Genomic DNA, 23799 nt, shown 5'->3' on the forward strand with positions numbered 1-23799 from the left:
GACCGCATCTGAGACTGTAACTCCTCAGATTGTGTTAAGGGCGAGAAAGTTCAAGCCCTCTCAAGGGAGCTTGTTTTTAATTCTTGTGCCCCAAAGGATCAAAATCCCATAACGGGTTTTACTTGGGCTTTGTAACACATCTTGACATACATTCTGTCAAGGGCATATAGTAAGGGCCATCCATCCATACCTTTAACATTAGACGGTATTTTTTGAGGAAAAATTCCTGAAAAACCAATGTATATGATAGAAGCGGTCCCGCTGGAGGGAGACTGCGGGGGTTGGGTACAGGTGGGCACCCAGCGGTTTATGTCACAACCTGCTGCGGGTGGCACGCGCCGGTTGCTATGGAGGCCGCCCTCCCCACCCCGCCCTCTCCTCACTCTTCTGTCCCCGTTCGTCGCCCTCCTGTGTTCGGTGACAACCCCGGGCGGGCTGCGGGCAGCGCAATGCCGCGGGAGAGCTGCTTGAGGGGGCGGTGGGATCCCGGTGCACCATGAGCCTCGGGCCCGGCCCCCTTTCGGGCCGATGAACACTGAGCACTCCGCTCACCAATCCCCTCCCGGCCTCCGCGGCGAAGGCTGCAGCGGCCGGACAAGAAGCCCGGGAACGGCGCAGGGCCACTTCTCCACCAACCGCGCGCGGAAAATAGATCTCTCAGCGGCGCGACTCCAAGACACCTAAGTGAGCCGCGACGCAAGCGGAGTGGCGGGCCGGGGCGGGGCAGGCAGCGGACGAACTGGGTGGGTAGAGGCCCGCAGCTGGACTGCAGTGCGGGCTGCAGTGCAGGCTGCAGTGCGGGCTGGGGCTGGGAGGGGCTGGGGCTGTGGCCGGGGTGGGGGCAAAGGAGTCGGAGGCGGAGAAGACGGCCGAGGGCGGAACCGCGGTCGCCTCGTGGAGGCAGGTAAGGGAGCGGTCCGCGCGGGTGGCCGCCGGCTGGGGACGGCTGGACGGTCGCCTTCCTTCCCGGGTGGAAGGGCTGCTTCCCGCCTGCTCCGAGCCGGGGTGGAAGCGAAAGTGAAGCCACCGGCCGGTTTCTCCGCCGCCGCCTCCTGCCTGGCACCGCCTTCCCGGCCTGCCCCCGTCGGGAGGGGCAGCCCCAAGGGCCGGCCCTCGCCCGGCGCGTGCGGACAGAGCGTCTCGGCGTTCGGCCCCGCCCCGCCCCGCCCCGCCCTCTTCCTGGCGCGAGCCGCTTCCTGACGCGATCCCCCCCCCCCCCCCCGGGTTCGCGTAGAGTCGGGCCCCGGGCCGACACCGCCAGCTCGGACGCTGTCGCCGCCGCCGCTGCCGCTGCCGCCATCTCCTTGGTCCCCCATCCCCCGCCATGGCCGAGGAACTCTCCGCGGCCACGTCCTACACCGAAGATGATTTCTACTGCCCTGTCTGTCAGGAGGTGCTCAAAACGCCCGTGAGGACCGCGGCCTGTCAGCACGTGTGAGTAGACGCGTCCTCCCCCGCGCGGAGCCGGGTGGTCGTTTAGGCCCCGCATCCAGCCCCGGGCCCTCGACCGCGGCCTGACTGGAGCAAAGCCCACCGTGACCTGCCCGAGCGCCCCTCAGCGCGGAGGACGCGTTCCGGCCCGCCCTCCTCCCGAGCTCGGGTCCGGCTTCCTGGGCCGGCCCCTCTGCCCGAGCCCCCTGCCCCCCGGGTATCCCTCCCTTGCTTCCGCGCCCCCTGGGTAGTGGCCGGGCTCGTCCCGGTCGTGGCTTCAGGCCCCGGAGGCCCCTCTCTCCTCCAGGCCCGGGAAGAATTATAGGGAACGTGGAGCCTTTTTGTTTCTTAGCAACCTGAGTGAAGGCTGGGGTGTCGAGTGTCAAAACCGGCCGAAGGTGCCGGCACGGCCCGCTCCCCGCCACTGCCTCCTGCCTGTGACCTGCCCTGCTTTAAAGTTTCCCCTTCTTTCAGAACCTTGGGCTATTCTTTTCAGATCCAAGAAGTCTTACCTAACTTACCCTTCAACCCTGCTTCACAGACCACCCTTGAAAATGTTCTTTTTCCTTTAAAATTGGGTACATGTTGGAATGATCTAGAATGGGTTTTCTTCTCTCATATGTTAGAACTGACAGGATTTCCGGGTATTGAAGTGATAGTTTCCCTTTGTTTTTACCCTCCTGCTTATTACTTGGTTACTACAAGGTGGAGATAGGAAAGGAAGATTGCAGTTTCATGGAATGAACTGAAGATAAGGCAGTAACTCCAAGGGTGAGGGGGAACACAAAGGGATTAGGTGAGGTGGCATGGTGCTGTTTGATTTGGCATATTTATAGGAAGAACTTCAATAATTTTACAGAATGTCAGTAAGGGTTGGCAGGAGCCCTTCTTGTAAAGATCCATAGCACATCTGACAAACCTGCCTGCTGATCAGAGTCCTTGGGGAACTTTTTAAGTAAACATACCAATACCCAGGCTCCATTCCAGATTTACAAAAGAATTTCTGGCAGGTGAAGCCTGGAAATCTTTATTTGAAAAAAATACACTCAGATTTGAAAGTTCTGCGTGCTTGGAAATAGCTGAAAAGAGTGGAACAAGTTTATAAATGTATTTCTCCTTTGACCTTTTTTTTCTTTTTGAGAGATAGGTTCTATAATTTTGTAAAGAATAGATTGAATTTGGGGTTCTTAATCAGGTATTTTATTTTTATTGCTTGATATCCATTTTTCCTCACTCTGATCATCAATCTTGACTGCACTTTTTACCTTATTCCTATTCTGCGGTCGTTGTGTGAGCTAGGAGTATGTGACTTCATTATAGGAGTTGTGCCAGTTATGTTTTGCTGGTATGGGAGATGAATGACAGTCTGAAATTGCTTTGTTATTTGATTCCACAAATGCAGATTGTTTAGAGAAATATTTTGAGATGTTCAGTGCACAGTGTATAACTTTTTGGCCTTTAATGTCAGTATTCATTATTACAACTTGATGCCTTTCCTGTGGTTGTGCTGGCAGTGGGTGGACAAAAAGGAAGGTTGGAGGTCAGAATGAGAGGAAGTAGGTGTTTCTGGACAGAATCCTTTCAGTTACGCTTTGGGTCATTGACCTCATAGAACTCATTGTAATCTTCAGCTCTCCTCAAAATTCCATGCAGTTTGCTCTAGTTCACTTCCCTTTTGGGACATTTTATTTTTTTTTATTTTATTTTTTTTTTAAAGATTTTGTTTATTTTATTTATTTGACAGAGAGAAATCACAAGAGAGGCAGGCAGAGAGAGAGGAAGGGAAGCAGGCTCTCCGCTGAGCAGAGAGCCCAATGCGGGACTCTATCTTTTGGGACATTTTAAATCAGACCAATTTGGCTTGACATCAACCGAATGGAAAAGAGAGTGGACATGATTGTTGAGGACCTTTTTCTAATCATCTCATTGGACTTGGATGTGATTAGAGTAGATGTGGAAGTGAAATGTAGAGTAGATTTTCTTGATAAGAAGAATGGAAACTCAACTGCCTTATCACCCTCCTCCATCCCCCTCCTTTTTCAATGGGAGCCCCAAACACACACAGTTGCTCTAAGGTTCAATGAATTAAAGAGAGGGGGTGGGGGGGGGGAGGGGGTGGAGGGTTGGGGGTGGAAGGGAGGTGGGGGGAGTTTTATTTGGAAGAGATGATAATGGAAGAACAGGAAGTTGACTGATTGGAACGAGTTTGGATTATTTAAAATAATATAGTTTTATTATGTCATTTGCTCTTCCTTTTTCACAAAGGACAAACCTGTGCCTTTAAAAATATATTTAGTTTCAAAATCAATTTTTGATTCATAGATAGGAAGAAATGATGTGGTAAGTGTTTTGGGTCACTATGGATCTGTTCGAAAATGAAAAATTTTCGTTGCTTTTTCAGTGACAGCAGAGGATTTGCCCACTGACTATTCTAATGAAAGGAACAAGTTCATTATCATTAGAATAACTTCACCATAATATAAATTTCTGTATAATCCCCATTTATTCCTTCAAACAGCGATTGTTGAATGTTTTCGTATGTCAGGTACAAAGAATACAAAGTGCTGTTTCCCTGGGGACTGTTAATAGTCTAATGGAGAAGACCTAAGCATGAATGTGACTGATATGGAAGTGACTTAGGAGGGAAATTTTATGTGTGCAGAGAGAGCAGCTTCTAGTATATGTGCTGCCGAAGCAAGCACGAGAGAGGAGCTTCTAAATCAGCCTATGACTAAAGAGTAGATTTCCTGAATGTAGTAATACTTTAGGTATGAATTAGTTATTCAGGGTTTGTTGGGGAATACCCTGATTGGATTTCCCTCATATGCAGACACATGGAGGGGTTACACAGCATGCCTCTTATCAGACTGAAGCCAAAGGATGAGTGTAGTAGAGATAGAGTTTAGAGATATTGGCAGGAACTTTCCATGTAAGCCAGTTTGAGCTTTTTCCTGAAAGTCATAGAGACCTATTCAATAATTTTTGTCAGAGGAGCAGCACGATCACGTTTCAATTTTAGAAAGTTTATTAGCAGGACCCAGCTTGGTGTAGTGGTGAGGCCAGTGAAAGGATAGATGATTCATTGCTGTGTCTGAGAGAGAAGGGGTTAGAACCTAAATCAAGGTAATGATAGTGGGAATAGAGAGGAGAGATTCCTGACATTTTAAAGAGATCACGTAAGATCTGATGATGCCCAGTAGTTAAGTGTATGTATGTGGATTTGGAATACGTGGAACTAAAGCTATGAGTAGGGATGTAGCCACTGAGGAAGGTCTGTAGGTTGTAAGATAGCAGAGGGCCTAGATAGGACAAAGTGCTGGAGAATGCATATTTAAATCTGGAGTGGAGAAAAGTGCAGCCTGAAAAGGAATGGATGGGATAGGAAGAAATCCAGCATAGAGTGTGACAGTATGGAAACTGAGAAGAATTTTAAGGAAGCAATGTTAGTTACTTTAGAGTGATCAGTTGTAGTATTTTATCAGTTTATATTTCTTATCATTTTATTTATTTTTAAAAACTTTAATTATTTGAGAGAGAGAGTTGCGCATGAGCACATATGCGTGCACTAGAGAATGTGGGGTGGGGAGGGGCAGAAGGAGAAGCTGGCTTCTCCCTGAGAAGGGAGCCGGGATAGGGGACTTAATCCTAGGACCCTGGGATCATGACCTGAGCCTAAGGCACAGGCTTAACCAACTGAGCCACCCAGGTATCCCACATTTCTTATCATTTTAACAACTTTATTGATACCTCGTTGTTTGAGCAGTCATGCTCTAAATATATACTTTTAAAATTTCTTCTTTCCTGTGAACTTGTTGTAATTCTTAAAGCCAGACAGATAGGTTCTTGCTGATTTAATAAATGCTGCTCCATACTTTCTTATTAAGCATTTTAAAACTTTATCCAAATTCACTTGACAGATATTTATAAAACGACATATTTAGAAAACAACTATGCTATTTATTTGTGTAACAGAAGGTTGACTTAGTTTTAAGCCCCAAAGACTAAGTTAAACTGATTTTTTCCCCCTTAAGTTTGTTCTTTTGGGGAATGATTTTCACTATAGATTAGGAAGATAAACGTGCTGGATTTTTAAATAAGGTGTGTGTGTCTGCATTATATGTATGTATATGTAGACATTTGTGTATACAAAAATACACAAGGAATATTATTCAGCCATAAAAAAGGATGAGATATTGCCATTTGTGACTATATGGATTGACCTAGAGGTATTATGCTAAGTGAAATAAGACAGAGAAAGACAAATACCATATGATTTCACTTAGATGTGGAATCTAAGAAACAAAAATACGTATAAATAGTAATAGACCCATAGATACAGAGAACAGACTCTGGTTGCCATAGGGGGATGGCCTATATAAGTGTAGGGAGGATTAAGAGGTACAACTTCTAGTTAGAAAATAAGTCCTGGGGTTGAAAAGTACAGCATAGGGAATGTAGTCAATAATAATGTAATAATACTGTGTGGAGGCAGATGGTGACTGCATTTATTGTGGTAGGCATTATGTTGTATACCTAAGACTAATATAATATTTTATGTCAACTGTTCTTTAGTAGTATAAGAAACCAAAAAACCCATTCTCAAGAATACCAAAAACTTACTTTGACAATTGCAACCTTTTTCTTTCCAAAGTTAAAAGTTTTATTTTTCTATTTATAAAAGTGACATAATGACATAATGCAGAGTGCAAAAAGATGTAAGGAATGAAGTGAAACTCACAGTCACAGCATCCTGATGGCAGTTGTGAGCAATGTGATGTATCCTTTCTAAAGGTTGGCTGGTTGACTGATGGGTTTAACTGATTTATGTATCTATATTTTTCTGTCATGTACCTATTAATATTTGATCGACTAGGTGGGATGATATTACAGGTACTGTTTCATGACCTTTTTCTTTCTTTTTTTTTAACAGAGAGAGTGTGCACGTACGCAGGAGAAAGGGGGAGGGGCAGAGGGAGAGAGAGAACCCCAAGCAGGCTCCATGTTTAGTGCGAGCCCACTGGGGCTCAATCTCACAACCCTGAGATCGTGACCTGATTGGGCACCTAACTGACTGATCCACCCAGGTGCCTATAACTTTTTTCTGTGATAGTCTCTTTGGGATACTTGTCCTTACAAATAAATATTTAATTTAAATTTATTTAAATAAATATTTAAATTTAACTAAATATTTAAAAATACTAAATTTTTAATTAGTACTAAATTCAGGAACGTGATAGATGGGAAAGTTTTTCTCTTCCAATGTCTGTTTATCCGCCTTTTGTTAGGAGAGTGGGTAAGAATAGAAATTCATCTGGTGTCTGTTATTTTAAAATTGAAGGAAACTTAAAAATAGCCTTTTAAGTTGTTTCTGGGTAATGCACCATCCTAAAGATGCAAGCTTTGATACATCAAAATAGTTGTAGTAATTTTGATTTGCCTCTTTTTCCTGCACCTTCTACTTTGTTTTGAAACCGGTTCTATTTAGCAAATTCAAGCAGTCCAGTCAAAGGGAGATGAGAAATAAGCAAGTTTTGTATCTGAGAAAATTTGGTGCTTGGTAGTACAGAGGGAAGAAATGGTAGAATTGGAGACAAAAGATCTCAGTAATTCTTTTTTGCACTCTTCACAGTTTATAATCATAACATTTTTGGAATCAGATGATTTGAGTAATGTCCTTCTCACTGTAAGTTCTATAAAGGCAGCAACCTATGTCTGCTTTTTCCTACTGGAGTCTACTATACACATTTTGTATTGAGTAGAGGAATGAATGGGTTTGTCTTAGGAGGCCATAGCTTATTATCTGTGTTGCTTCAAGTTATTTAACTTCTTTTCAGCCTATTTTCTTGTCTGTAAAATGGATAGAAACAACATATATTCACAGGATTGTTGCAAGGACCAAATTAGGTAATGTTTGTGAATAATAATAATCTTGTTACTTGTTTTACATTCTCAAAAGCTATACAAGTGTAAAATTATTGTTAGTTTGATAACTATAGCATCTAACACCAAAAGCTGGATTTATCATAAGTGAAAAGGAATCTATTTCAAATTTTTTGGTCCAGACATTTAATACGAAAGGCATTATTGTGAACAGAGAATATTGTAATACACAGTTTTAAAGGTACAATAGGAAATAATACGTTTCTTTCCCACAATCACTATTACCTTCCATATCCTTCCAGAGATGCGTATATAAACAAGATTATAAATATATTTTTTTTTCACAGAAAGAACAGCATTCTGTATGCATTCTTTTGTACCATGCTATTTTCATGTTATTTTGGAGATCATTCTATATCAGTACATGTATACATATTTTGGTTGTAGTTTTCTTCATTTATTCAACCAACATTGAGTGGCCATTATGAGCTAGTAGTATTGTAGATGCTAGGGCTATAATATTCAACAAACGAGATAAAAAATCCCTGACTTCATGGGACACATTTAGTGTTCTTGCATTACATGGTTTGATGTGTCAGTTTTTAAAAAGATTTTATTTATTTGTCAGAGAGAGAGAGAGAGAGCATGTGAGCACAAGATGGGAGAGGGGCAGGGGAGAAACAGGCTCTGCACTGAGCAGAGAGCCTGATGTGGGACTTGATTCCAGGATCCTGGGATCATGACCTGAGCTGAAGGCAGATGCTCAACTGGCTGAGCCATCCAGGCATCCCTGTTTGATGTATCATTATTTTTTTTTTTAAAGATTTTATTTATTTATTTGACAGAGAGATCACAAGTAGGCAGACAGGGAGGCAGAGAGAGAGAGGGAAAGCAGGCTCCCCGCTGAGCAGAGAGCCCAATGTGGGGCTCGATCCCAGGACCCTGAGACCATGACTTGAGCTGAAGGGAGAGGCTTAATGCATTGAGCCACCTAGGTGCTCCTTGATGTATCATTATTTATCCAATTTCATATTGATGAATATTAGGTTATCCCTAATCTTTTGCTCTTTCAAATGCTGCAGTGATTAAACTTGTGTAAATGCCATTTCACTTGGCATTTCACATGGCAAAACTCACAGGGAGTTTTTCCTGTAAGATAAATTCTCACAAGTGTGAAATTGCTGGGTCAAAGAGTAAATACAGGGAATTTGTCAGCTCTGTCACTCAAGGATGATTGTAGCTCTAGGGGAGTGTTTTGTACATGGAAGGTGCTTATGGTTTTGATTTGAAAACTGGATTCTGTCTTTTGAGTTAAGGGATTTAACAGTTTTGGGATTAAGGTAAGTTGACATTCATTGCTTTAACAATATTAATGAATGCCTCCTAGGTGCTCAGCTGTGTTATAGTGCTGGGCATACAGTGGTGAACAGAGAGATATGATAATTCCCCTTGAAGCTGTTGTTGGTAAGACATACTTTAATTCAAATAAACACTCAGATAAACTTGTAATTACAAACTCACGGGTTTTGAGAGGGAGAGAGAAGAAGAAGGAGACCAGATCTAGGGAGGTTGATGGGTAGATGGATCGGTAATCAAAGACCATTTCTGAGATCTAAGTGATGTTTGGTGTTAATTTGTGGAAGGGTATGTTTGTGTATAGAAAATTCTGGGGAGAGGGAACATTCTAGGCAAAGACCCTGAAGTGGAGGGGAATGCACAGGGCCTTGTATTTTAATGAAGAAGTATGTTTTAGCCTTCACCCTCTTACAGACTTCTTATCTTTTCATTTTTTAAGCCTTAGTTTCTTACACTGTAAAATAAAGGACCATTTACAATATTTACAGTATTATTTTTAAAGAATTCAAGGTAATGAATATAAAGTATCTGGAACTCTGCCTACCACATTTTAAGTACTCAATAGTTACTGTTATTTGTATAAATGTTATAATCCTTGAACAAAATTGGGTTAACTTGCAAAATGCCATTGGTACGATAAAAGTATATCTATATTCTGACATCTTTGCCAACTTTTTTTTTTTTTTTTTAAGCATTTTTTTCTAGGGGCACTTGGGTGGCTCAGTTGGTTAAGCATCTGCCTTCTGCTCAGGTCATGATTTCAGGATCCTGGGATTGAGCCCCTCGTGGGGCTCCCTGCTCAGTGGAGAGTCTGCTTTTCCCTCTCCCTCTGTCCCTTCCCCCTGCTCCTAGGAGCTGTCTCTCTCTCTCTCTACCAAAAAAATAAATAAAATCTTTTAAAAAAAGGAAAGTACAAAATGGTGTCTTTTTTTAAAAAAAGATTTTATTGAGAGAGAGGGAAAGAGCAGGCAGGAGCAGAGGGGAGGGGAGAGGGAGAAACAGACTTCCTGCTGAGCAGAGAGCCTGATGGGGACTGTATCCCAGGACCCTGGGATCATGATCTGAGCCAAAGGCAGATACGTAACCAAATGAGCTACCCAGGCACCCCTCAAAATGGTGTCTAGAAGTTACTTTAAAATCTGTTTTTTAGGGGCACCTGGGTGGCTCAGTGGGTTAAAGCCTCTGCCTTCGGCTCAGATCATGATCTCAGGATCCTGGGATGGAGCCCCACATCGGCCTCTCTGCTCAGCGGGGAGCCTGCTTCCTCCTCTCTCTCTCTCTCTCTGCCTGCCTCTCTGCCTGCTTGTAATCTGTCTGTCAAATAATAAATAAAAAATCTTTAAAAAAAAATCTGTTTTTTTAGTGGCTGGCAAGGCTTTGTGCATTTTTCTATATTAAGTTTTTATATCTTTACTATTCCCAGAGTGCTCTAAGTATATTGTGATCATTTCTATGGCTATATTTTAGTGATTATTGTATATTTATTACTTTACATTGTTTTTTCTATTTAGTGCTTTCCTTTTGTGTATTACATCATCTTATACATTCAGATTGGAGATGGTTTTCTATTTAGAGCTTTGCTTTTGTGTATTATATTTTATATATTTGATTCTCTTTAAGTTTATGATGATACTCAATTTTATTTGTTGAATCTCTTGGACCTACTTGGAGTCTACTGAAATATTTAATGTGTGTGCTTTTGAATCTTAATTTGCCATTCTTACTCATTTCACTTCAGTATTTCTTCAAGGGCATTCTTTCTCCATTGTTTTAAGAAACCTTTTTAGTATATTTGAATTCTTTTTTAAAAATTTATTTATTTAGGGGTGCCTGGGTGGCTCAGTGCATTAAAGCCTCTGCCTTCCACTCAGGTCATGATTCCAGGATCTTGGGATCAAGCCCTGCATTGGGCTTTCTACTCAGCGGGGAGCCTGCTTCCTTCTCTCTCTCTGCCTGCCTCTCTTCTACTTGTGATCTTTGTCTGTCAAATAAAGAATATCTTTAAAAAAAAAATTATTTATTTAGATTTTATTTAAATTCCACTTAGGTAACAGACAATGTAATATTAGATTCACATATACACTATAGTGATTCAGAGCTTCATACAACATTCTGTGCTCATCACAAGTGCGCTCCTTAATCCTCATCACCTATTTAACCCATCCTCCCACTAACCTCCCGTTTAGTAGCTATCAGTTGTTCTCTGTAGGTAAGAGTATGTTTCTTGGGGCGCCTGGGTGGCTCAGTCATTAAGCGCCTGCCTTTGGCTCAGGTCATGATCCCTCGGGGTCCTGGGATTGAGCCCCTGCATCGAGCTCCCTGCTGGGTGGGAAGCCTGCTTCTCCCTCTCTCACTCCCCTACTTCTGTTTCTTCTCTTGCTGTCTCTCTCTGTCAAATAAATAAAATCTTTAAAAAAAAAAAGGTTGTTTCTTAGTTTTCTCCTTTTTTTTCCCCCAGTGCTCATTTGTTCCTTAAATTCCACATGAGTGAAATCATATGATATTTATCTTTAGTATATTTGAATTCTTAAAATAATTTGATTATTGGAGATTTTTCCCTTTCATTACTTTTTCTGTTTTTAATATTATTAAATTTTGAGGGGGGATATAGTGTATGCACAAAATCCTGCTACAAGTACCTGCATACACATAATGCTATAAGAACCATTGGGGTAGGGATTTTGTCACTTCTGTTGCCTATTAGAAGCCCAATGTCTGTTGTATAGTAAGTACTTAATACATTTTTATCGAGTTAGTAGTATGCTTTATAGTCTAAGGACATAATTTTTAGAAGTCTGGTAGGATAGGTTTATTATTTTTCTCTTCAATATAATTTTTAATTTTTAAGTTTATATAACTTATTTGAAATCATTGTAGATTCACATATAGTTGTAAGGAATAATACAGAAATCCTATGTACTGTGACCCAGTTTCTCTCAATGGTAACATCTTATAAATATAATTAGAATATCTGTTTCAGTGGAGTAAAAATTTTGAACATTTCCATCACCACGAAGATCCTTCAGAAAGCCCTTTTGGGGTGGCCAAAAGGGGCCACACCCACTTTTCTATCACCCCGCCCTTCCTTAACCTTTGGCAAGCACTAACATTCTTGTGTTCTCTATTTCCATAATTTTGTCATTTCAAGAATCTTATGTATTGGGGTGCCTGGATGGCTCAGTCGTTAAGTGTCTGCCTTTGCCTCAGGTCAGGATCCCTGGATCCTGGGATGGAGCTCCATGGTGGGCTCCCTGCTCAGCCAGGAGCCTGTTGCTCCCTCTCCCACTCCCCTTGCTGGTGTTCCCTCTCTCACTGTCTCTTTGTCAAATAAATAAAATATTTATTAAGAAAAAAGAATCTTATGTATTGAACAACTCTGTAAATATTAGTACAAAATGGGTGATTATATGGTATGTGAATTATATCTCAGTAGAGCTATTACCAAAAAAGAATGGTATGTGCTGTAATGTTATGTAAGTGTAATCAAATACTATGTAACCTTTTGGGATTTCTCTTTTCACTCAGCATAATTTTCTGGAGATTTGGGTTGTTGTGTGTATCAGTTGTCCCTTTTTGCTGAGTATACCTGTATGCATGGTATGAATGTACCACCTTTAATTAATCATTCATCCACCAAAGGATGTCTGGAATAGCCAGTTTTTTACTGTTGCAAATAAAGTTGCTATAAATATTCAGGTACAGGTTTTTGTGTGAAAGTAAGCCTTTGTTAGGTAAGTGAGTTAAAAATGTTTCCAGTCTATAGTTTGTCTTTTTATCCTTTTAGTAATCTTTAGTAGTCTTTTGGCTTAGCAAATGTTCTCAGTTTTTATGAAGTCCACTTTATCATTTTTTTCTATTTAGAATCTATTTTCTGTTCTAAATAGAAAATCTGACTTTGTGATTGTGAATATTTTCTCCTATTTTTTTTCTAAAATTTTGTAGTGTAATGTTTTACATTTAATTCTGTGTATTAGTTTCCTAGGGCTGCTTGTAACAAATTACCACAACCTTGATGGCTTATAACAGAAATTTCTCTTCTTCAATTTTTTTTTTAAGATTTTATTTATTTAGTTGCCAGAGAGAGAGGGAGAGTACAAAAGGGAGAACGTTAAGCAGGGATAGAAGCAGGCTCCCAGCTGAGTGAGGAGCCTGATGTGGGACTCTATCCCAGGATCCTGGGATCATGGCCTGAGCTGAAGGCAGGTGCTTGACCAACTGTCCCCCAGAAATTTATTTTCTAATAGTTCTAGAAAGTAGAAGTCTGAAACTAGTTGCATTGGGCCCAAATCAAGGTGTGACAAAGGCTCCTGAAGCCCTGGGGACCACACCATTCTAATCTCTCCTTTCATCTGAACATGGCCTTCTCCCAGGTGTCTGTCAAATCTCCCTTTGCCACTTACAAAGACACTTGTGATGGCATTTAGAACCTATTTGGATATTCCCACCTAATTTCCCCATCCCCAAATCCTTAACTTTAATCAGAACTGTTGTAATATAAGGTAATATTCACTTTTTCTGGGCATTAGAAAGTGAGTGTATCTTTGTATGCCAATTTCCCAGTTTACTACTGTCTGACCTGTTTCAAATTAATTTTTGTATAAGGTGGCAGACTTAGATTGAGGTTCATTTTTGTGCCTATGGACATCAAATAGCTCTAGCATCATTTATTGAAGTATGTCTTTTCCTCTGTTAAATCACTTTTGCACCTTTGTTAATCATTTTTGCTTAAAAAAATTTTTTTTTAATTTTAAGTAAATTCTGTGCCATACATGAGGCTTGACAACCTGAGACTAAGTCATGTGCTCTACGAATTGACTTCAGCAGGCACCCCAAACATTTTTGCTTTTCTTTTTTTTTTAGAATTTATTTGTTTATTTGACATAGAGAGAGAGAGAGAGATCACAAGTAGGCAGAGAGGCAGGCAGAGAGGGAGAGGGAAGCAGGCTCCTTGCTGAGCAGAGAGCTTGACACTGGGCTCTCTGAGCCTCATGAGCCTGAGATCATGACCTGAGCTGAAGGCAGAGGCTTTAACCCACTGAGCCACCCAGGTGCCCCCATTTTTGCTTTTTAAGATATATTCTGGCCTGTGTAAGATGTTTCAGTACCTTTTTAATAAAATCCTGTTTTGCTTTTATTACTTTATTATATTTGTTTCCACATTTATGTCTACATTTTGAATAAAGTCCTAAAATAAAATAAAAAAAATCTATTTAAAACTAATTTTAACTGAACACTTTTTTTAGTTTTTTATATGAATATTTTTCATTTTTTGACTATCAATAATCTTTAATAATGTAATTATTATTTGGAGAGTTTGTATTGTACAGTTGTTATGTGTTACAATTTTGGGGGCTACTTAAGTATTTTCTAACAAAACAGTTTGTCTTCTAAAGTGATTTTTATTTCTTGCTTTTCTATATTTTATGCCTTTAAGTCTTATTTTTATAGCCACTGCCAATATTTTGAAAGTAGTAAATAGAAATTACTCTATTTGTTTCTGCTTTTTAGTAAAAATCCATTCAACATTTAAGCATGTTTTATACTTCATAAAAATAGAAGCCTGTAGTTGTACTCTTACATCTGGCTTCTTTAACTCAACATTACATTCATCCATATTCATTCTCATTACAATATCTTACAGTTTTCATTTTATGAATATGCTGCAATTTATTCATTCTTCTTTTGATGGACATTTGTATAATTTTCAGCTTTTGGCTGTTACCGGTATTGTGGCTGTGAACTTCTTAGAAATTTCTTCTTATCATATATGCAGTTCTGTTGGGTATAAACTTAGAATGAAATTACTGGTTTGTAGTAGATACTGTCAGTTTTCCAAATGGTTTTGTATCAGTTTGCATTATCATAGATCAAATGGGAATTTAGGTTGGTTCACAGCCTCCTCAACATTTGTATTTTCTACTTTTTTCATTTTAGGACCTCTGGTTGGTATGTGGTTACCACATTTTTACTATTTTAGTTATTTAATCAGCGAGTGGGCTTTGAAATTTTGCTTTATTTTATCCCTTCCGTCTAAATACAGCGTTCATTTGTGCATCTTGGTTGCTCAAGATCTTTTAATATTCTATGTTCATGTTTTATTTATAATTAATTGTTAAATTAGCCAGCATATTTGACTAATTTACCTTCCAATAGTGTTCTACTTCATTTCTTTCACTCAAGTATCATCATTTTTATGCATGATTATTTCTTTGTAATGAATTTTGCTGCTGTGAATTTTGTTGATGGGTTTTGATTCCTTATTTAAAGAAGAAAGTTTAGCTTAATATTTTGGTGACAGTTTTACTTTCATCTTTTTATTATTTCTCTTTGATAGCTTATTAGACTTGGCTTCTCTAATATTACTTAGTCTTTCTTTTTCTTTGGCTCTTCCTCTCTGAACACTCCTGTAAGTGTTTGTATTTCTCTAGATTGTTTCTGTAGTGCTCTTGGCACTTGAACAGCTCTCTCCATATTTTTCTCCCTAATTTCGAGATCCGTATTTGCAGTTGTTTACTGGATATCATGCACTGAGATTTTTGTAGGTGCTTTGAACTTGCACCCATCTTTCCTCTGTCAAACCATCTCTTCCAATATTTCTTAACTTGATTAATCCAGTCACCTTTTATTCAGTCTTCTAGGTTAGAAATGCTTATCTTTCTTATCTTTCCATGATTGTCATAACATTCTGTTGGTTTTGTTAACGTAGGAAGCTCCCTATATACACAGTCAAACTGAGAACTGTGTCTCTGAAATAGAGATCCTCTGTTTCTCCTACCCCTGCCTTACTGCAGACCTTTTCGTGGTTGAGGCTATTGCTCCAGTTGGTCTTGGCTTTTTTTGTTTTTGTTTTTTCTGACTCATCCTTCTTTTTTTTCTCTTTTACGGTCCCTTTAATTATGGAATGCAAACACTGACTAAAAGAATTTAAGTTAAACATTTATTATTCAAAATTTACAAAATATATAGACAATTAAATTTCAGTTTTTAATAATTGAACTTACAAATGATAGTTTTGTAACTCTGTAATTTTTATACTTTCCGAAATTATTAAAGGTGAAAGTGGCACTCAGACTTTTGGGATGTCCTCTCTTTAAGGGTTTTGATAAGTACTGACAAATTGTTACCCAGAAACACAGAGTACTCATTTCTTTATATATCTTCTAACTGTGGTTGTTATTTTTAAAGCTAGTTTTTAGACAGCTGAAAGAAGGTATCTCAGCCTTGTTTACTTTTCATTTTCTTGATGAATAACTTTTTTTTACTGTGATGAATATTTTTAATATTTTAACTTGTGGTCTTAATTTTGGTAATTATATCAAATGCCGTGTTTGATATTAGCTACTATTTATGGAGCACTTTGTAACTCAAAAGTACTGTGATAAGCATTTTACTTATTACCCATTTTAATCCTTTGAACAGCTGTTTCAACTGTAGGTATTTTATGGATGAGGAAGCTGATTGTAGAGGGGAAAAGCGACTTGTTCAATGCTACATAGTTAGGAAACTCATTTTCTATGATCTGTTATTATACTATAAGCTTTCACCTTTTGTTAGAGGAGGAAGAGTGAATATTTGCATTTATAGGGGATTGAATTAAATTTATATGTACTCTGGACCCCAAATGCAGATGGCTATGATTTATCTAATTTGTTTTTTGTTTTTTTGGTTTTTTTTACAGCAGAATGATCAAGTTTGGTATTTGATTGGGTTAGGAGAGAGGAAATAAAGATTTTAGTGAGTTTGGTTCTCATTAGAATGTTTAGACATAAATTTAGAGCTGGAAGTATCCTTAAATATTTCTCAGATTCTATTCCATTGCACACTGTTTTGGGAAATTTTCATATTTCCTGGCAACATAAATTTGGGTATTACTTAATGTTTTTATTAGTGGAGAAACCTTTAACTTCTTTATCCTAGAATTTCCCAAATCATTTTGTGCACTGTTTGGTGGTAGACCTATTCATATCTTGTGGAATATCTCAAAGTACATGAGTTTTTTTTGTTTGTTTGTTTGTTTTTTTTTTTAAAGATTTTATTTATTTATTTGGCAGAGAGAGATCACAAGTAGGCAGAGAGGCAAGCAGAGAGAGTGAGAGGGAAGCAGGCTCCCTGCCGAGCAGAGAGCCCGACGCGGGACTCGATCCCAGGACCCTGAGACCATGACCTGAGCCGAAGGCAGTGGCCTAAACCACTGAGCCACCCAGGCGCCCCAAAGTACATGAGTTTGAGACAAAAACTCATGTGGTCTATTCTTTCATTTCATAAGGGGAGGAAATAGAGATCCAGTTTTGTTCAGTGTGTTACCTAAGATCACACTGCTAATAAATGACACAGGATAAGCCAGTCATTCCTTTGTCCATGCTTCCTCTGATAATGTTATGTAGTGTTAATACTCACTTTTCATATATTATGTTAAAAAGTTTACAGCATAATTGAGTGTAGTTTCTTTTATATTCCTATTTAGCCCAATTATTAGCCCTTAGACTCCAAGAAATACATGTATAGTTTTTAAAATTCTGCAAGCTATGTATATATGAATAGCCTAACTCATTTAGCTTGAATATATATCTATAAGTACTGAGTGTGTTTAATCATAGAAATGAAGTCTTTTTTCTATAGTTAACATGTCACAAATGTTTGGTTTAGTTTCTGTAGAAAATGTTTCCTGACTGCAATGAGAGAAAGCGGAATACATTGTCCCCTCTGTCGTGGAAATGTGACTAGAAGAGAGAGAGCATGTCCAGAACGGGCCTTAGACCTTGAAAATATCATGAGGAAGTTTTCTGGTAGCTGCAGATGCTGTGCAAAACAGGTAGAGTAAATGTGACATAGCTCTTCTTTGAAAATGAAGGTTCTACTCTGAAAATCAAATTCCTATTTGAATTTTCTTGGTAGGTGCTGGTTTGAAGAGAAAGAAGTTACTTAAATTGGGTAGAAAGGCCAAAAAGCCTGGTTATAGATCTTGATAGAGCATAAACTTACTGAGAACAGACTGAAATATACAGTCTGTGAATTTGTCGTAATTTTTAGCATGGTATTTTTCTCAAAGTAATTGCTCATTGATTACCTACTAAATGAACTAAATGAATGAACTGGTATTTAACTCATTTAAACCCCATTCTGGTACAAATTGTGATGGTAACAGCATCATTAATGCAATTTTGTACATAGAAATGGGCCAGATGGATTTATGTAGTCAAGGAGCTCTCTAGCTGCCCACTTTACTTGCGTTTATTTATGTGTTTAAAAAAAAAATCACAGAATATTTTGCGGAAAACTAATTAATTTTTAAGGAACAGGTGAGAAAATCAGATGTTGGCAAATAACTGGCATTAATTCTCCAGTCTGGATTTTATTCTGTTCATTTGAAGAGGGAGTGAAGTAGTGAGGGGTGGTTAGGCTTTGAGTATATCCATGTATTTATGGATTTATTGCTGCCACTTTTGCAAATAGCTAATAAAGTCAGTGAGCAAAACCAGTTGCTTTTTCATGCATTCACACAAGTCAGATCTGCTTTTCCATCTCTTTGAGGGAGGTGTTAACTGACAGGGCAATGAAGTGAAGCCAGAAAATACACTTGAGAGATTCAGGCTCTACTTCTCTGTGAGAAACTGAAAAATGTTCCAGGTGTTAACCTGGGAACCTAATTTTTTTTAAAAAGCACTTTCTAACTTTCTAACTGTCAGTTTGCAATAAAGAATAAAGAAATGCCCAATACCATAAGGCAAACCCATTACTGCTTTTAATGTACTTTTTTTGGGTCTATTATTGGTAGCATAGTTTCAAGTATAAAATTATTGTTAATATTTTTTTGCAGTGAGTTCACATCTGCATCTAATGGGCAGAAACTTATTACTTATTTTCAGCTTCTTAAGAATTAAATCATTTACTTAAATGGAATATTTGGCTGGTTATGTTTATCTTGCTTTTCTTCTGTTGACAATATCTCAAATCTTACGACTTCTGTTTGAAATTAAAAGTCACATTACATTTTGATCAATAATTTACAGATTAAATTCTATCGCATGAGACATCATTACAAATCTTGTAAGAAGTATCAAGATGAATATGGTGTTTCCTCTATCATTCCAAACTTTCAGATCTCTCAAGATTCAGTAGGGAACAGGTAAGCAATATTTATTCATAAAAAGAGAATTTTATAGTTGAAGTAGAATTGTTTGGAGAACTATATGATAAAGTGTTTTTTGTTTGGGGGTATGTATGTGTGTTTAAAGTATTTTGCCAAGTAACAGATTTATAACATTTGTCTTCAAGCTTGTTTAACTCCTGTAAGATTGCATCTGGGAGAGCATCTTTATGATGTACTTGTTTATGTTATTTAAAAATAATTCTAAGAAAAAAATCTACATTTCTTTAAATAAAAAACAGAGTTGAAGGCTGTTTTCTTTTGCAACTGAAATCACTTGAAAACTAAAGAAAATCCCTTTCAACTAAAATCTTTATTTGCTATCTGAGAAATAGTGTTGTTAAAAATTTTAATTCTCATAATAAGATGTCATGTAAAAGTAAGATGTGGTACTACTAAATTCTTAGTTCTATTTTAGTCCCTCCCCTTTTTAAACTAGATCTTGGTTTGCTTTATCTTATTGTCTTGGATGTATATGTATTAAACATTTCTATGAAATGTACTTTACACAGAGTAGTGACCAAAATGTACATGTATGATTTTTAAAATAGTGATAAAACAAATATCCAGTTACCCAGTATAACCCAGATTAAAAAATAGAACGTTCTTCAGGGTCTTAGAATCTCCTTGTGAGCCCTTATCCTTTTGAACCACATACTCCCAGAGGTAGCCACTCTCCTCCTTTTTAGGTTATTCATTCCCTTGCTTTTCTTTGTAATATTACCATCTATGCATGTATCCCTAGACATGAAGTGCTTAGTTTTTAACTTAGTTTTTAAACACTCAGTAATAGCAAGTACACACATAGTTTTTGTGTCAGGAAAGGCAATATTGGCAGTAGTGTGGAAAGGCTCCCAGGAGACTGGATTAAGTGGAGTCTTTTATTTCAGTAGCATTTCATTTCATGTGTTGCTAATTTTCAGTAATTAACTGCTCTTAAGTACTTAGGATTATGTACTGTAGGCTTCTCTACTCATATGAAACTGTTCTAGTCTTTAGTGATTTTCTGATTGCCCAGTCTGCAAAATTCTTTTCGATTCTCATTTTACTTGACGGCGTCATTGGATGAAATGGGTCACTCCTGTTTTGTAATTTAAAAAAAAGTCTCCTCAGGTTCCTTCATCCCTGTGCTTTATTATTGTACTTCTGCTGTATTGCAATTACTCAGCAATTTGTTATTAACCGAATAGATTATTCTTAAGTGTGCGGTGGTGTTTGTCTTGTTTAACATTGTGTCTCCAGTTCTTGGCAAAGTTGCTGGTATGTATGATTTGTGTAATCACTGCTTGTTAAAGGACCAGAGTTTCTCCTCAGAAGTCTTGTCTCCTCCTTTACCTCTCAGATCCAGTTTTATTCCTGATAGTAGTTTTCCTCATCTGTGCTTTTCTTCTAACACTATTGTCACTTCCCTAGCTCGAGCCTTCATCATCTCTCACTTGAACTATTGCGGTAGTCTTTTTATTGGTGGTCCTCCTCTAGCCTGTCCTATATGCTGTTGCCAAAGTGGTATTTCACAAATGCAATTCTGATCTCTTTCTCCCTGTCCTTATACCTTCCTCCTTGTACCTTGTCCATGACTTATCGTGACTCCATAGCAGTGTTTCTCATTCTGAATTTCATGGGCCAGTAAGGACTCTGTGAACTACCTAAACTGCCAAATATTTTCTGTATGTGTGTTTTTCTGAGGAAAGAATGTTGAGATTCTCAAGAGGTTCCATGATCTAAAATCCAACAACTGTTTTATCAGACAGAATTCTTTATTCTAAAGCTCTTTCTGATCTGGCACTTGCCTTGCATTTTTTAGCCTTTCTCTTTCTTGGCTAACCATCATTATATCAGATGTCTTAGCTATATTGAATTATTTGTACAATTTCCTTGCCATCCTTAAGAAGCAGTGTAAGTTAGCAGTTTTAAAAAATGAACCCTTGGAGTCAGACTACCTGGATCTACTAATTGTATGATCTTGGCAAGAAACTGTATCTCAGTTTTCTCATCTGTTTAAAAGGGGGGATGGTAATAATACTATTAGTACCTTATTGGGTTGGGAGCCATTAAATAGGTTAATAAAGGCAAAGAATATTGAATCGTACCTTACTTGGTAAATGATAGTTTTTATTTTTTTATTTTTTAAAGATTTTATTTATCCGTTTGAGAGAGTGAGTGAGAGAGAGAGAGCATGAGAGGGGAGAAAGTCAGAGGGAGAAGCAGACTCCCCGTGGAGCTGGGAGCCTGATGTGGGATTCAGTCCTGGGACTTCAATCCTGGGACTCCGGGATCATGACCTGAGCTGAAGGCAGTCGCCCAACCAACTGAGCCACCCAGGTGCCCCAAAATGGTAGTTTTTAATTATTGCTGTCATCATTCCCTCACCTCCATACGTTTACAAGTAGTAGTCCCTTTTCCCTCCACCCTAACCCACACTTTGCCAGTCAGTAGACTTTTTCTTTTCTTTGAAGATTTAGACCAAGTGTTAATCACTCTGTAAAATCTTCCCTGACCTCTAGAATTTCTTCCTTTTGGTACGCCCTTTCTTTATTCTCCAACTAAGTCCTCTAAGACTTTATTAATAATTTGTTTACTGTCTTTCTTTTTAAAATCTAGAATGGGCTTCTTGGTCTTACTCATTTTTATGTCCTGTGCAAAATTCTAATTGTAATGGAAAACTTGGGTTTGTGTATGAATTATTAGTAAGGAAATTGGTGAAGGAAGGAAAAGAAGGTTGTTTGTTTTTGTTTTTTAATGTAGGAAGTAAGAATATATGAAGCCAGAGTATAGTAAAGATCTTGGGAGGATATGAGATAATATGCTCAAATTAGGTATTTTGAGGAGGATTTAGTAAAGGGACTATTTTCAAAGAATAAGGTGTTGGGTACACTATGTGAGCAGCTGGAAATCACAAGTAGTTAGCGATGTACTCTGGGTCTGCTGAAAGCAGGGGAGGGGAGGAAGTAGATACCAGAACTTAGAGAAAGTGAGCTGTATAGAGAGGGCAGCTGGGAGAACTGTAGCCAGCTGAGGCAGTTTTGGTAGGAAGGAGTCTGGGAAATAAATATCCTAACTCTCCTCTTGTTTTACCCTCCCAATTGCCTGCTGGGCTGAACCCAACTGAGAAGCAGAGAGGGGAACCTATTGATGCAGGTTAGTCTCTCAGTACACAAAGCATGGTGAAAAATGGAGTAGAGAAGATCAGGAGGGACAGAAGATACCCAGCATATAAAAATTTCAGTTAGTAGCCAAATATATTGTAATATCCTATCAACTATGTTTCATAGCTTCCAAGTAGCTAGTACAAAGAAGAAAACATCCATTATGTTATTAACATTGTCTGTGATATTGTAAACAAAATGTTTCTAATGAAAAACACAGCTATTCCTGATACTAAAAGAAATGATACTGAAATGATTTTGCCCGTAGCACCCTTAAAGAAAACTGTGCGATTAAACGTCATCTTTCCTGTGGTAAATACAAAACAAGGTACATAGGGCTGTAATTTAAAGGCCCCCTTCAAGGTAGCATATGATAATGCCTTATTGTTGTTAAAACTTTTCTTCCAGGGTCTTTTCTCTGATATTCTGGCTTAATTAATCTAGGTGTGTTGGTAGAATGGAGAGGATCTGGATATTCATGCAGTTCTCCATGAAGATCATTGCTAGCAGTTAAGCTTTTTAAAAACAGCTCAGTTTGGAGAATTTAAGGTCTTACTCTTTGTCAAGTTACTGGAGAACAGATACATTTTATATTGCTGATTAAGAACAGAACCATGTAATTAACAGCTAAGCAGGATTTGGTGGCATTTTATGAAAATTCATTGCTTCATTAAGACTTCTTTGTGGCAAAGTCAAAGGACTACCTAAGAATAGAGCAGGTGTTTTCTCAGAATACAGTTTTCAGTATTCCCTCGTAAGTACAAATGGATGATTTAAACTCTGAACTTCATGGCTGCGGAAGTTCTTAAAGTGGTGTCTGCATGTACCTATCTCAGCAGTAAAAAAAAAAAAAAAAAATTCAAAATAAATCCGTAGATCATTTTATTAATTCAACAATGATTTATTATACTTTTAAACTACTGGGCACACTCTACATATTCTAGAATACACAGGAATGAGTAAAACAGACACAATCCCCTTTTCTATATATATAAACAGTTTAACTTCTAGTTGAATAATCCAAGATAAACTGGCCCACTAGTTTCAGTCAGATCATTCAGGGTGTAACTATTTACTATAAAGTAATAAATGTTAGAAGATATTTAATGAAGTAATTGCATTAGTATGGGGTAGTTTGTCATGATAATTATATAGTTGCTTAAGGCCATTTCTAGTTAATACTAGTAAAATTCTGGTTTTAATATATAAGTGTGTATGCTGTTTTCTTTAGCCACTAGAAGTGAGGAAGAGGAGGATAGGGAGGAAAGATGCATATAATCATTGAGATACAAGACACATTTTATCTTCCTTGGAAATTGTTTGGTCTGTTTGTAGGCTTTTCTTACAGATTTTGACTCTTTGAAAGTATTAATCAGTAGATATCAGTAGGTGCATAAATACAGCTCTTCACAGAGACTGAAAGACTAAAAGTTTCAAGCAGTCTTAGGTTGTTCCTAACAGATTTCTCTCCAAGATGTTGAACATTTTAAGTGGCTAAATAACTTTCTTTTGTTTTGTTTTTTGTTTTTGTTTTTTCTTGAGAGAAGACATGTATATGGGACATGGAGGGGGGCAGAGTGAAAGGGAGAGAGAGAAAGAATCTTATGCAGGCTCCATGTCAAGTGAAGAGCCTGTTGCAGGGCTGAATCTTGTGACTCTGAGATCATGACCTGAGCCAAAATCAAGACTCTGATGCTTAACCAACTGAGCCTCCCAGACGCCCTGCTAAATAACTCTTCATTAAGGAATCTGGTATAGGTATTAGATAAAATGACTTTTCCTTATTTATAAACATTCTTTATATATTATAGATGCCAATCCTTTATTCCATGCATTACA

General features: G+C 38.4%; 1 protein-coding gene across 5 annotated transcripts in view; it reads left to right on the forward strand.

The window, feature by feature from the left end:
* The first annotated feature begins 487 nt into the window (after window positions 1-487).
* RNF138 (ring finger protein 138) overlaps window positions 488-23799 on the forward strand; it is a 37252-nt gene continuing 13940 nt past the window's right edge. For 3 of the 5 annotated variants that reach the window (XR_006821081.1, XM_046025625.1, XM_046025627.1), the window contains exons 1-4: window positions 488-684; window positions 1235-1434; window positions 17314-17479; window positions 18678-18793. Coding sequence is in view for 4 of the 5 variants with exons in the window: in XM_046025625.1 (XP_045881581.1) it covers window positions 1325-1434; window positions 17314-17479; window positions 18678-18793 (392 nt within the window). In the remaining variant the exon portion in view is untranslated. Of the gene's footprint in view, window positions 685-826; window positions 905-1234; window positions 1435-17313; window positions 17480-18677; window positions 18794-23799 lie in introns of those variants that run through there. The other 2 variants (XM_046025626.1, XM_046025628.1) reach the window with 2 other exon arrangements.

Source organism: Meles meles, chromosome 12, assembly GCF_922984935.1.
Source record: "Meles meles chromosome 12, mMelMel3.1 paternal haplotype, whole genome shotgun sequence".
In the NCBI taxonomy this organism is placed as follows: Eukaryota; Metazoa; Chordata; class Mammalia; order Carnivora; family Mustelidae; genus Meles; species Meles meles.